The 14,085-nt window shown below is 46.2% G+C and overlaps 1 protein-coding gene across 1 annotated transcript in view; it reads left to right on the forward strand.

Annotated features, from left to right (window-relative positions):
* The window catches only part of LOC149351447 (uncharacterized), a 36,891-nt gene extending 30,331 nt beyond the window's left edge, over positions 1–6,560 (forward strand). The window contains exon 4 of the mRNA XM_089575610.1: positions 6,362–6,560. Within this exon, the coding sequence (XP_089431736.1) occupies positions 6,362–6,560 (199 nt within the window). The remainder of the gene's footprint in view (positions 1–6,361) is intronic.
* The last annotated feature ends 7,525 nt before the right edge of the window (positions 6,561–14,085 follow it).

Raw genomic sequence — 14,085 nt, forward strand, 5'->3', positions numbered from 1 at the left:
GGAGTGAACATAACCTTGGTGACGGTCCTTTGGTTTTGGGGACGATTATAATTAGGGGTATCATCAGATGCTGCTCGAAGCTGAAGGAAACCCAGCGCTCCGCTGTGCAGCGGGATTTCCGTGCAGGGATGCGCTTTTCATGTTGTTCATGAGCAGCAAACCCGTGACAACCCGCATGAGCACGCTAAGCCAGCTTCTGTCAAACCAAATAGCGCCAGTGAACCCAACAGCACTTCATGTAGCTACTCAGCTAGCCTAGACCATGCACCTCGTGAGGTAAGGCTTTTATAGCCACATTTCATCGTTTATCTAGAGAGTGTGTTCACCTGCAGAACAATGCCCGTGTTCCGTAGGGAAAGTAAGAAGGCAGACATACCGGTGATGATGCGCTAAGCCGGACAGTGTTGCTTCTTTGTAGCAAAAGTGGTGTTGCCGCGTTGCTCAAGTAATTCATAGCATGCGTTGAGAGCTAGCCGAACTATGCCTGCAATTCCACTGGGAGTGGCGTAAACTGACGTCTGAAACACGAATATTGGGGCTCGCACCAACATCGTTAATACTACCAGTTTTTTGCTTGTAAGCTGCACTAGTATCACTGTTGGGCATTATACATATAGTAAGAAGCAAGATACGCCCATGCGGAAGGAGTTGTAGGTTACTGAACCCTACCTCTCGCTGAAGTCGCTTTCCTCTCAACGTCTTCTTATCACCCGCAGAGCCGGTGCATTCGTTCGTCCAAGGCGTTCCTCCGTCACGGGAAAAGCAGGAACAAGCTTAACTACCTTTTGTTTTAGGTCAGAGCTGTTAACCAGGGGCTGCTCTCGTCATTTCCCTCTTCGCGTCGGGAAATGAGCGTCGTCTCATTACTGCACTGCGTCGACGCTTTGGGTCCTCACACACACATCCCAGAGATAGCACTCGGAACAGCGCTGCTGGGCAGTCGACGTCACTACATATATGAAAGACTTCTCCGTAGATCCACCGCTTCTGTGACGCTAAAAAGAACGCCGGCGCGGACGTGCACTTCAGTTTTGCATGCATTTCTGAGCATGCTGTAATGCGCCTACTGAGGTACAACATGCCAGAGACGACGATTTTGAAGCTATCTTTTAAAAGTACAGTTAATGAGGCCGATAAAAATGACTAAATTGTGCAGTCGCTTTCTTTTTTGGTAACAGACGACAGTTTCAGTAACAAAAACCTCCACGTGTTTGCAAGACTGACGATTTTTAAGCTCTCTTTTAAAGGTACAGTTAATCAGGCTGATAAAAATGACTAAATTGTGCAGTAGCTTTCTTTTTTGGTAACAGACGACGGTGTCAGTAACAAAAACCTTCACTTGTTCGCAAGTTTGCGAAGCACGATGGCTGTTCAATGTCGCCTGCACCGTTCAATGATGCCAGTTAGTGCACCTCGCTGATTATGACACACCTGTATGCACTAAGAAATGGCTGCTTTTCGTTTTTCATGAGCCAGCCGTGGAATGCTTTGATGCCGTTCTCTGAGAGACCGCGCATGTGTTCCTGCTGTGAACTTTTTTCGATGCCCTATTACGAAATTGCTGATGAAAACCAAATTTCATATCGCTGCCAAGGTTAGAGAAACACAGCATGGTATTTTGTTTTATACTTTCAGCGACTGAATTTCATTCATTTGAATGTATATTAAGACCACGCCTTTTAGCCCTCACTGAAGACAGTAGTCTTTTATTAGACTGTTAACTGCTTCCAGTCAAAGCACTCCTTTCTTCTAGACTACGTATCTAAGAGAGCCTCGAGTATTGACTGGAAAATTGCAAGCAAAAAAAATTAATGCTTCTTTATTCCCGACTGCCGTGGGTGGCCGTCGCCTTGCCTCGCCGCCTCAGCGCAATACTTGAAGCGAGGATAAACGAGTTCGGCAATCGAACACCTTAAAACAATGTGCGGCAAATGCAGTTCAATAAAATGCTGTACGAGTGCCTTAAATGATTGTGGTAGATTAACTGTAACCTTCTAGAAAGGTTCAAGCAGGAAGAAGACCAGGGCCGGTCATTTAAATAGAAACTAAGATAAACTCTGTAGTACGACAGTGTTTTATTTCTTGGGAGGCTGACTATTTCTTTAATTTTCAGTCCTGTTGGCATGCACACACAACGGCAGCATGACAGTTCGCTGTGTAATTATAAGTTGGAGCTGAAAAATAAAGCAACGCGAAGTATTTCTTTAGAGGCCAGTTTTCGGTGCTATTATACAAAATAGACGCAGCGAACAGCTCATATAAGTAGACAGGTTTGATTGAGTTTTGCGCAGAATTTTCAGCAAGAACAGCAATGCATGTTCGTATTACCTTTGTTGAAGCACCCCTGAAAAGTCCCGAAGATTTTGGAATATTCTTTGGAGCCCCTACGTCCAAACCGTTACATTTCCATATGTGGTTAACCGTTTGGCTTAAAAAAAAGAGCGTGATTTCCCAAACGCGTTTGTTGTAAAGATAAGAGCCTGCTCTTTTTTCTGCACGCTGCTGCCTTTATTACATCACTTTCAATGCGATATGTGCGTTCGAGCCTAACTGTAGTATACCGGCCACGCCATCCCGCTTATTCATGTGGGCATTGAACGTTATAGGAGAGCAGTATGACAGGAATTGCAACAGTGTTTTGGCGTTACACCGTTTTGGTTAGCGGATTTTATCCGCCAAAATGCGCCATGGGAGCTTTTACAACGTTAAATTACTGCAAAAATGCTCATTTAATAACCTGGTTACCAAGTCTTAAAAAATTAAAGCGAGCGCTCAGATTAATTTCAAGTGAGGCTTAGGAGAGCGTAACGCGCAATGCAAAAGAAAATTATCGGCGTTAGGCTGCTCGAAGAGAGAAATTTTAATTCCAGAACCACTTCTGACTGATCACGCCCTGCTTGAATCGAAGATGAAAAAATATTCTTGAGGAGAACATGTTTATGGTTTATGGGAGTTTAATGTCCCAAAGCGAATCAGGCTATGATGGACGCCGTAGTGAAGGGCTCTTGAAATTTCGACCACCTGGGGTTCATTAGCGTGCACTGACATTTCACAGTACATGCGCCTCTATCATTTCGCCTCCATCGAAAAGGGACCGTCGCGGCCGGGATCGAATCCACATCTTTCGGGTCAGCAGCCGAGCGCCATACCACTGAGCCACCGCGGAGGGGCTGAGAACTTGTGGTGAGAACAAATAACCGGTGGTCGGTCAGAGTCCTGTAGTGTGCACCAATTGAACACAAGAGAAAACAGGAGTAACATAGAATCAGGTGGTGTGATGACTTCAAGAAATTAGCCAGACTAGGCTAGTCGAAGTTCGCGCAAGACAGGGGAAGTTGTAGATTACTAAGAAAGGTTTTATCCTTAACTCTGCTCGCGGTAACGACGCTTTAGCTCACACTGACCACTGAGCAGGCCAGCTTATCACATGGCCACGGTAGAGACTGTCGCAAATATGCCTATTCAGTACCTCGCATAAAAAATAAACAGCGTGATCCCGAGTGGTCACAAAAATAAATTCCGTGCAGTTGACATACCATGCAAACATAGTGAAAGAAAACAGGATAAGCTTGCCTCACCAAAGCATGTTAGCGGAGATACTCTTGAGCACTCAAAGGCACTGCTACAGTGAATAAGGCTGTGAAAATACGGAACAGGGCTCTCTTCGGAGTTTTGTTTCACTTTCCGGACCCACTGTTAGCGTTCATCTCCACGGGTTCGTTGCTAAGCATTGCCTCTTCTCTCGAGCGTCCATTTTCTTTCATAAATGCAACACAGCAGTATGAAGGAGAAATAGAGAGAGAGAGAGGAAGTGGAAGCGCCACGTGTCGCCAGCAAAGTATTGTTTGAGCAAAGACGTCATATTCTGCGCTCCTACGTACATCATCAGCTCGTAACTAGCAAGTAACGCTCGCGCTCACCCTATCGCTGTACACGTACGCTAAACTTGACGCAGTGCACCCCTTGTTTCGTTGTAAGGCGCTGCCGCAGTAACCGGAGCCCGAGAGCGCAATGGGAGAGAGATGAGCGGCTGCATGATGCTTACCATGCACTGTGTTTCGTACGTAACTTTTGCTACTACTCATTCTTAATTGCAAAGAAGTGCCTCTGTCCGTCTCCTTCATTAACGCTGCTAGCAAATTAACATCGAATTCTATTCTTTTTCGAAAAACTTTGCTATAGTGCTGCACAACGTGTACTGGGCGTGTCCGCTTGCCCTCAGTTTTCTGTCACGCATCGGGAGCTTCAGGTAGTCCGCCAGCCGCTTTAGTGACTGGTGCAAGTGCCCCTTTTGACACACACGTCCACACGTCAAGTATGCATATGCTGTCAGCGACGAATGAAATTCGAACAATGTCTTACAGCTAAAATGGGAGCAGCAAAACAAGAAGGTCTTACTTGAGACCAACTGGCTATTAGGGCATTTAATTTCCGCTTAGATTGTGCAAAGGCCGCTGCCTAGAAGGGGTAATAGGCTCTGACAAATCCAGCAGCTAGTATTTTTGTTCTTGTTTTGGCGGTAAGGTTTTCCTGTACGCGTTTTGGGTCGACGCTGACGGTGCATGCGAACTTATACGACCATGTTGCAGGTTTACGGACGCACATACCATACTTGTGTGTGCAATTATATTGCTTTAATACAATAGTTATTTTAAGCACGTATAGCTTTGTTGATTTGTTCCTGAGAGAGCCGTAATTGACGCATGGAGCAACAGAACCCGCGACAAACCTAGGAAATATTAAGCAATAGCTCTTGAGCAGTACCATACCCAGAAATTCTGCACAAACGCATTTTTTCGCTGGGAAGTTGTTTATGAACGCAATTTTTTCACATATCGTAAGATTGCACCATAACAATCAATGTATGCGCAGATCCCTCCTCGGGACGCTTGCAGTTGTCTACCATTTATTGTCAAAAACAAACCCCAATGGTTTTTAGGGCACTCTTACAAACTGGGTGCGAGCGCAGGGCAAACTTTAAAAGGAAAACTTTGCTACCCATCGGAAGCTAGGCTAAACCTTTTAATCAATATGTTCATAACAGTATCATACAATACTCCATTGCTGCTTCACAATTACAAGTGATGTCTAAGAGTTTTGTCTACTACTTATCATTTGGTTTGTTTTGGTTTTATGGGGTCTGACGTCCTAAACGAATCAGGTTATAAGGGATGCCGTATTGGAGGGCTCCGGATAATATCTAACCCCCTGAGGCTCTTTAAAGTGCACTGACATCGCACAGTACACTGGGCTCCAGCATTTCGCGTCCCTCGAAATGCTACCTCCACGAAATAACTTCTGAGCCAACAAGACGGCTCTCTACTCGTTGTTAATAATGACCGGAAATTCACACAAGGGCGCTCACATACACCTTGCCAGTGAGAAATTTTGATCGCATAATTGCTCTGAAGCCATTACAGCGTCGATCTACCGGGAACTTAAAACAGACAGTACTAAGAAGCGCCTAATGCGACTGGCATGGAGGAACGTACATTAAGGCGCTACGAAAGAGCCTTCTTGATGAAATTTCTTGTTAGGTCATTTAAATGAATGTAGTAGGAAGGAAAAAGTAAAATTTCGGCCCTTTTAAAATAAAGTCCTTTGAACTCTTCATTGTTATCCCGTAAGAGCCTTCCGCACTGGCTAAAATCCAACTCGTCGTCTAAATGAGTCAGCCGCCAAATGACTAGACGTTCATTAAACAACTCACTGACGTCTAAGAAAATAATTTTCTCAACAGTCTACTGATAGAACCTATTGGATGGAATACTCATCTGCCTACTACGGTCACAAAGAAAGAAAAATTATCCGTGGCAGAACCGTATTCATAGCAACCGCGACCGAGAGTTTTGCTCCTGGAACTGCTCATCTTGCAGGGAGAAAAAAAAGGTTCACAATAAAAGCACGTGCCTAATCACAGCCCAAGATGATTTCTCTCAGCTAACGCTCGAAGTGTCACCTATCCGATCCGCTCTTAGTGCCTGGCGGCTGCGTGTCGCATACAGCGTCACCTTCATCGTTCATCGCGCCAGGCTGCGTCATACTCCTCGTCCGTCTCATCGGCATTGCTCAAGAGTCTGGAACCAGAAACGGCTGTCAGGGGCTCTTCTCTCCGACGTCTCTTTGGGAACGAAAGGAGGTCTTTTTTTATTACTTTCGCGGCTGATTTCGACGCGCGTTTCAGTACTCATGACACATTCGAGAAATTCAACCGTATGGCGTTTACCTGCTGCTCTTTCGATCACTGGTGCTTCTTCATCGCACCGAAATTACGCTTCGACAGAAAGAAAAAAACTATAATGCGAAACAGCTTGCGCTCGAAATATATCGTATCCTTCATCCATGGATCCGATTTGCGTAGGTACTTCACGGAGCCTATTCGCCGGTGGCGCCGAGATACTAGCACGCTGTGCGTACTCTCGGTGACGGTAGGCAGGAGAGCCGCCTCGGAGCGGCACAGCAGAGAGACGGAAGTTGGTTCCCTGGGACAACTCGCCTGCGATTCTCACGGCGACGAACAGTGCCTGACTGGATCGCAGAGCCGCCAGGTTCTCTCCTGACGCACCCTGGGCCAGCGCGGACGCCCGCCAACTTCCGTGCCGGTTTCGCCTTGGCTCTATAGCCGCTCTCCACCGCATATCGCTCGTCGCCCGTTTGGGCAACCAGGCGCTCGAATCCATCAGCGTCGAGCACAACGTTCGGTGCCTCGAGCGATTACTTTCTGTTCCCCTGTGAACTCTGTTTTTTTTCTAAGCGACGACTCTCCCGTACACCTATTAGATAGCTTCCGTAAATTTTAACGTCTTTTTGAACGTCCGGCACGCCATGGCATTCAGCGATAGAAAGCTCTTTAATATAGTTATTTGCGAATGTAAGCACAGTGAGCCAGTCATCAACGTAGCAGAGAAGATAAAATGTTTTTGGGCCACTTGGCATTATTAAAGCATTCCTTATGCACCAATCAAGCCGGAAGGCGATGTCAGTCAAGGAGCGTGTAGATAGGACCGGAGGCCGCCATGCAGTTCTTGTTACATTGTGGCACAGTAACTATTATCACCGTCTCTGACATTAGATCGGATATCAGAAATAAAAAGGAAAGCTTCCTTTCTGTCAATTGGCACAACATGTTTTGCTAGCTACGCTTTTAGATGTAACGTGACTCTGTGGCTTTTATACTCTGTCACTGTTACCTTTTTAGATCCAGAATCTTAAGAAAGACAGATATTAAATAACCCAGAAACAACTGCTGAATTAGTAGTCATGTATGTCCTGTCTAAAACAACGCATAGGCTAGCGGTAGTTCTTGCTACAGGTGGCAATAGCTTCCCCTCTGTCCTGAAGGTAATTTGGCGTTCGTGTTACTTGAGAGCATTCACGTTGCCTAAAATATTTTGTAAGTTTGCGTAAGTTAAAAAATTTTCGCGGTTACTTCCAGGTTACTGCTGATTCATTATGTCTGACCTTGCTTTCTTTTCAGCAGGTCACTTATATTCAAGAAGAACTGAACAGTCAGTGCCTGTTGACGAGTTGAAAAACAAACGCCTACTACAGTGCCTCCTACGCTGCCCTAGTTAACAAGAAGAGAAACCTTCAGGGTACTAATCTCAATGCGTATACAGTGCGTTAGCTGGTAGCTGAGACCTCGAAGTGGAGAGGAAAGCTCTGCGTTTCTTCGGCAGCCGACATTCTGAACGAGCAGACGATGAGAAACGTCTCTGAATGAAAGACAAACAACTCCTTCTTTTGCCGCACGAAAGAATCTCATTAAGGCAGTAATATCCGGTCGTTCGCGAGAACTTCTGAAATTTCCGTGTCCCGCCATGGAAACAAATTATGAAAGTCAAGTTGACCGGTGTTGTGCAGTTGGTAAATAAATCAGCAACAGCACACTCGCCAGCTCTTCAATCCGAGTCATGCTTTCCTCCTAGACGGAGAAAGCCAATTCAAGGTTGAAGCCCTGCCCTTGCATAATTTACTTGGCTTGGTGGTGTAGTCTTTGCTGTTGTTGTCGGTTGAGATACATTTGACGTCTTTTAAAGTAAACCTTTCATTTGATAGCCGGTAGTTCAAATATATCCAATCGTATTGTCTTAAAATTTCACGTTATTTGTTCTTCCGAAATGGAAAAACTAAGAAATTAACTGAATTTTCACAGATTCACTTAACCAAGAAAGCTTGTTCGGTAATTTTGCGGACACCGCTTTAAATATCCCCGTACCGACAAACGCCTCCTGCATTACGTGCTCAAGATATATGACGGACGATAAAAGGCCCAAGTTTCCGAAACGATGGTCTTAGTTAAAGGTCATGATAATTATGGGGCAAATAGAGACTTTTAGCATACCTAAACGTCATGATAAGGTCATGATAATTATGGGGCAAATAGGTCATGATAATTATGGGGCAAATAGAGACTTTTAGCATACCTAAACGTACATCGGTTTACCGCACGCCGGCTTGGCATGCGCAGTGCACACTGCTGGCCCCACTCGTGCCACTGCGCGTGCGCAGGATTCGCCTAACTGATATACGTCTACGCTAATACGTTTCCGCTAGGCTAAAAGTCTCTAATGGGCTTAGCATAGCGGAGACATACTAACGTAGACGTATACCGGTTTGCCGCGCGCCGGTTGCACACACGCAGTGGCTCCACCTGGCGGAGCTTCAGTGCGTCCCTGTTTGCTAAAAGAGCCTAATGACGCTGCGAGGCCTCGAGCTTTCCGGTAAACCACTCCCAATAATGAATGTCCACGGAGCAGGGGAGCGTGTAGGCAGGACGTAGCCACCGCATTTTTTCGAGGAGAATCCTTGCCAGCGAAGTGCATCAGCAAAGGCGTGAAACGCGCCCTTCGATGAAGAATGTGCCTACCTGGGATAACGCATGTGTGTAGGGTCCGCTCGTGGCGGCGGCTCTGTTTTGCAGTTGATTTAATTATTTCTAGATTGTTTTGTAGCGGCAGCTTTGAGAGTTAAAAGCAGGCGCACGTGTGGGTCGTATCGTTTTCTCGCACCTTACGGATGACGAGGCTGTAAAACTAAACAGATAACTTGTTGCTAGGAAGACCTTTCGCGCATCGTTGGCTGCCATTCGCGCTAACTCCACCACGGTCCCTGCAAATGTAAGTTCATGTTTTTTATCATATTTACATCACATCTTTTTAAATAAGACATTTTAAATGCACCTTCTTTTCGTACCACCCCGCGGCAACATTACGCAAACGCTTACGCGATGCTTTGCAGGCTAGGAAGCGGCCGAAAAAAATTCACATTTGTGTGCATACCAAACAGTCTGCATATTGTCAGCTGAACTATGCAGGGCTGAGCTTTCAATGTGAAACTGTAGTGAGGTAGGAGTTGTATATTTTTGTATGAAGAGCTAATTAACGATTTGAGCGTTTTTATGTTTCTAATATGTGGAGCTCTCGAATATGCTAAATAGCAGGAAGAACACGTTGACAGAGAACTTGCTGAGCAGTTTACAGGAATTGTTCCGCTATTTTTTTTATCCTTTAAGGTTTTGGCCTTTGTCGATAACTGCATAAAATGCCGTCGAAACCTATTTTACAAACGTATCGTGCACTAGTGCTCAAGGAACAGTGCGCACAAAAACGCCGACGAATATAAATTACGAGTACGTAGCTTTACGTGTATGTTACACCATGTTATAGCTACCTGAAGAATTCTTTTCTGAAGAGTGATTTCAAAGAAAACCGTAGGTCTCCCAGGAACTTTCGAATATACGCTTTAAGTTCAAGTAAAGCACTTTCAATTAACACACAGAACATAAAATGGACGCCAGAATCGTCATGGTGAATTAACAACGTTGAATACACAAGTACTAACTTTCTCAGTCTGCAATAGGGACTGACGCTGTGGTGGCAGTGTGTAGACGACTTTCAAAAATCTAGTGTTCCTCAACGAACTTCGGCAGCGCATGACCAAAACGTCTTTGTGCTTTGAATCAGCCGACATGCGGCCACCGTCGTCGAAAGTCGACCCACGACTTCGTGTTCACCAGCTAACCTGGCTGGGTCATTCAGTCATCGCGACGGGTGGAGGGGCTGTATGAACACAGATGGCATGGCTTTCTTACTCGACTGTTCTATCGTACTCGCTCCTAAAAACGATCATAGAAAAGTCAGTTTTCATAGACCGAGCGCAATTTGAAAAATTATGGCACACTTTGCAGCAGCGAACAGAGATGTCCCACACAGTGTGGACAGCAAGGTATTAGCAAGAATTGGATGGAGCACGTGTTTCCAGAAACGAGTAGTAGCGCCGAAAATGGCAACACACATCAAGCGAGACGGGACAGGCGCAACTTCCAACTGTTCATTCACCGCGAATGCGAATGAATATAAGGAAAACAATCAAGAGGGAGAGCAAGAACCACACATGCGCGCGAATGTTGTACAAAAAATGAAAAAAAGGTAAGTTTTCTAGAAATAGGCGCCAACTAGCCAACCAACAAGTATTACTAGAGCACATGTGTCCGCGCTTACGCTAGATTGATTTTTACCCTCTCAATTTTCTCAACAAGAGAGCCGTTCCTGGAAACCAAAGAAGGCAAGTGACTAAAGTACCAATATTTAAAGCCACGTCCGACCCACGTAAGACAACAAAGCATGCATTGATGCTCCATGTCATAGTGGAAAATTCCATTAATTGGACCAAAAAATTACTATTTCTTGCCCTCTTTCCCTTAAGAAGGCCGCTTAATCCGCTTGTTTGAAAAATAAAGAACAAAAAAATTTCGGCTGCTAAAATTTTGTGGAAACCACCGAATATTCTCTTTGTTCCGAATTTTACTCCTATAATTTTCAAAAAAAGGGGAAATTCTCAGAATGGATAATCCCTGAATGTAAAGCTCTTACAGGTTACTGGAGCAGCTTTTCTTGTCTGTAAAGCTGAGGTGAAAAAGACTTGAAAGTCTGCAATCATTAATTTTTCTTAATCTTGAAATAAACGGAAACAGCGTGTGTAAACGAGGGGCGAAGGAAGAACACGACGCGCTCAGCCGTCACCTCTCGTCTGAGGGTGCTTTGGATGCGCTTGCATTACTGGACGCAGTGAGCAATTTCAGGGATATAAGTGGGGTCGTTCTGCGTCACAAACAAAGAAGGAGACCCCAGAAAAAAAGTTCCACGGGTCGGATTCGAACCTAGGAATTTCTCGTGGGTACCTCACAGCCAAGCCTTTTCTTTTCCCTTCATAGTCTGAGAGCCCCGACGAGTTTCGTGTTACTTGATGGATTTAGGTGAACTTTGTGGGGCAAGGCAGCAGCAGTGGCGCCAGAACTTCCTATGATGTCATCATTCTAGATGACGTGAGCGAACAGAAGGCGGATGACATACGCATTCCGCCTCCATTGAACTCATGGGAAGCTACCGCGCGTTCTTCTGTAGAACCTCCGCGCGTCGCCCAGTCGCATCCGCCTAGATCCAAACATGGACCAGGCAGAATGGCCGATGCCTTTGCCTGTCTTACTCAGTGTCTTAAACACCCCACTGTTGCTAATAAAAGCAACAAAAGAAGAAGAACGCTGCGGTGTGAACAAGAGGGTGGTGGCAGTTGTGGCAGTGATTGAGCAGAAGTAGAGCGAATAAAAGAAGGTGTTTCGAATGGCCAACAAATGATGTTCCTGGTGGTTTGAAAAATAGCCAAGCAGTCGCTAGCGGGGTCAACTGTGTGCTAGTGCATTCAAACTCTTGCTCTTACAGGGCATGACAGGTAGACTAGGTAAGTTAGCCATTCTCATGCGGTACGTTTCCCCTCTCACTGACTCCAGAGACAAGACGAGAATATTCTTTTGCGCTTCCATCGCACCGGGAGCAGAATACAAAAAGCAAGCGGACTCAATGAACACGTGGACTGCGAGCCAGATCCGGCCCGCAGGCCCCAAATGTTTTAGTCCATCTTCCGTCAGTTCCGTCAGTTTCAGTCAGTACTCTCTGAAACGCCGGAGGCTCAGTGTGAGCATCATGATTTATTTTCCATCAGTGTCGCGTCTTGCCATCGTTCTTACGGTTTGTCGCCTGCCGGTTGCCCACCCTGTCTTCCTCGCAAGTCAGCGTCTAGACATTTTTGTGCTGAAATTGAGGATTAATAATCTTCTATGCGCAGCTGTCGAAAGACGCAGCATTAATCTTCACTAGGGTGCTAACAAGAGGAATTCCGTAAATTAACTATATGACCGTCATGTCATACGCATAGGAAAATAACCTTTTGCTGTTCATGGCGACAGCGAGCAAGCTTGCGCAAGGGTTAGCCATAGGCTTCAATATCAGATCTGAAAACAAGATGTGCTAATCCCGCCTGAACCCTATCGCGTCGCCGAATCTTGAAGGTAATATGTATGAACGTTATGAACTATGCCTCATGAATGGACCGCGCGCGGGGCAAAACCCTCCTCCCGTCACCGACTGATCGCTGCAGCATGCCTGCAGTGCGGCGTCGTAGGCTCTGTTTTTTAAAGAGCCGTCGAAAAAATCTATGGCTTAGCCTATTCGAACTTCGCTCAAATTCTTCGAAAACTATTAGTAAACGAGATCGAATTCGATTCATTTCGAACACCCTCACCAATCTTCTCTCCGAAGGCTAAAAATCCTGCTGATGGTAGAAAAGGGTGCTTCGATTGTAATGCTCCATTCTCCAGACGGCGGCATACAAAGTAAAACACGCGCAAACCGGATGTAGTCTTGTTCTTGACCCTTTCTTGGAATTACGACTGGCACACGTTCTGTCCGGCCTTGACGGGACTTTTCTACGAGTTCGTTTGCTGTGGTTGATCGCTTATTTTAGGAGTGCTTATTTCTACCTTACTAGCGCACGCAAGGGAGTGACAAGTGGGGACGTTAGGAAAACAATGAATATCTAACTTGCGCCCATCTTTGCTTTGACATTCAGCGCTTTATACTGAGGGGCTGTATACCAATTCATTGCCAGATGCGAGGATCCTGCGACTTTGACCTCGCCGCAACAACGCGGAAGGCCGCCCGAGTGCTGCTGCTCTTTGTGAACTGTGTTGCTACCAAAGTCCGCATGCAGCCATTTAATAAGCGCTTTACCCACTCGCCACTTTCTCTCCTTTCTACATTTCTTCCTTTCTCTCGCTCGGCTTTTTGCTCATTCGTAAACTACAAAACCCGACCTGAGTCGGGTTTCGTATCACTTTCGTGCCGCAAGGTGCCACTCCCATTTGCTGAGAGTGTCCTTGGTGATTACTGTGCCTCGCAGACATTTGGCCACACGGCAGAGAAAAGGTCTGCAGTGGGAACGCAAGCTGTAATGGCCGCCTTGCATACCGCTTTGTGGTGTTGGCATACGTTGCTGAGCATGTGAGGGTGAGATGACTCTCACCGTGATGCTGTTTACCGGGGGCAAGTGAGTCGGTTTCGCGGTTTACCTGTAGGTGAAGCCATTGCTTGTGGGCAGCGCCGAAAGTTTGTTACGGCGGATGTTGTTTTGCAGGCTAGAGCAACAAAGGATGTTGAAGCCCAGTGCTGACACCTTCTGGCAGGACTTAGCGCGTAAACTCCAAGTTTGACTGGTTAGCCTCTTTCAGCACGTCATCGGTGGGCAAGAGGCGTTCGCGCACGCTGCAGTCCGAATGTAAGGGCATGTTTGTGGACATGGCGCCGAAGAGTTGGCTGGCCTTCTGTTACTTGGTACGCGTTGTCGGCAGCTGCGGCAGCGGCTGGAGACAGCCTTCGTCGGCGGCAGCATCGTTACGTCGTCACTGTTAGTCTTCCCTCTCCATTCGACTGCTTTGTTTCGTGCTCTCGCAGCGTTTCTTAGCGGCTCTCAATTTCAGTTCGACACTTATCGAAGGTACCCTGCGCTTGGTTTCTTGTTGTTTTTTTTTTTCTTGTTTGTTCATAACTGCCCTCTGCCTGGCTATGTGCCGGGCATGTTCCACCTCAGCCTGCAGCATGTGCTCAAAAGAGCTGGCGCGTGCGCCCAAAGTTCGGCAGCAGCAGCTGCCGCGGAATTCACTTACGTGCAGTGTAAAGCTCACAACCAATATAACACCACACGCCCAGTTTTCTACGATAGTTGGAGGCGTTCCTTCTATGTGCGACGCAT

Source organism: Amblyomma mixtum, chromosome 3, assembly GCF_055824585.1.
Source record: "Amblyomma mixtum isolate Tamu chromosome 3, ASM5582458v1, whole genome shotgun sequence".
Classification (NCBI taxonomy): Eukaryota; Metazoa; Arthropoda; class Arachnida; order Ixodida; family Ixodidae; genus Amblyomma; species Amblyomma mixtum.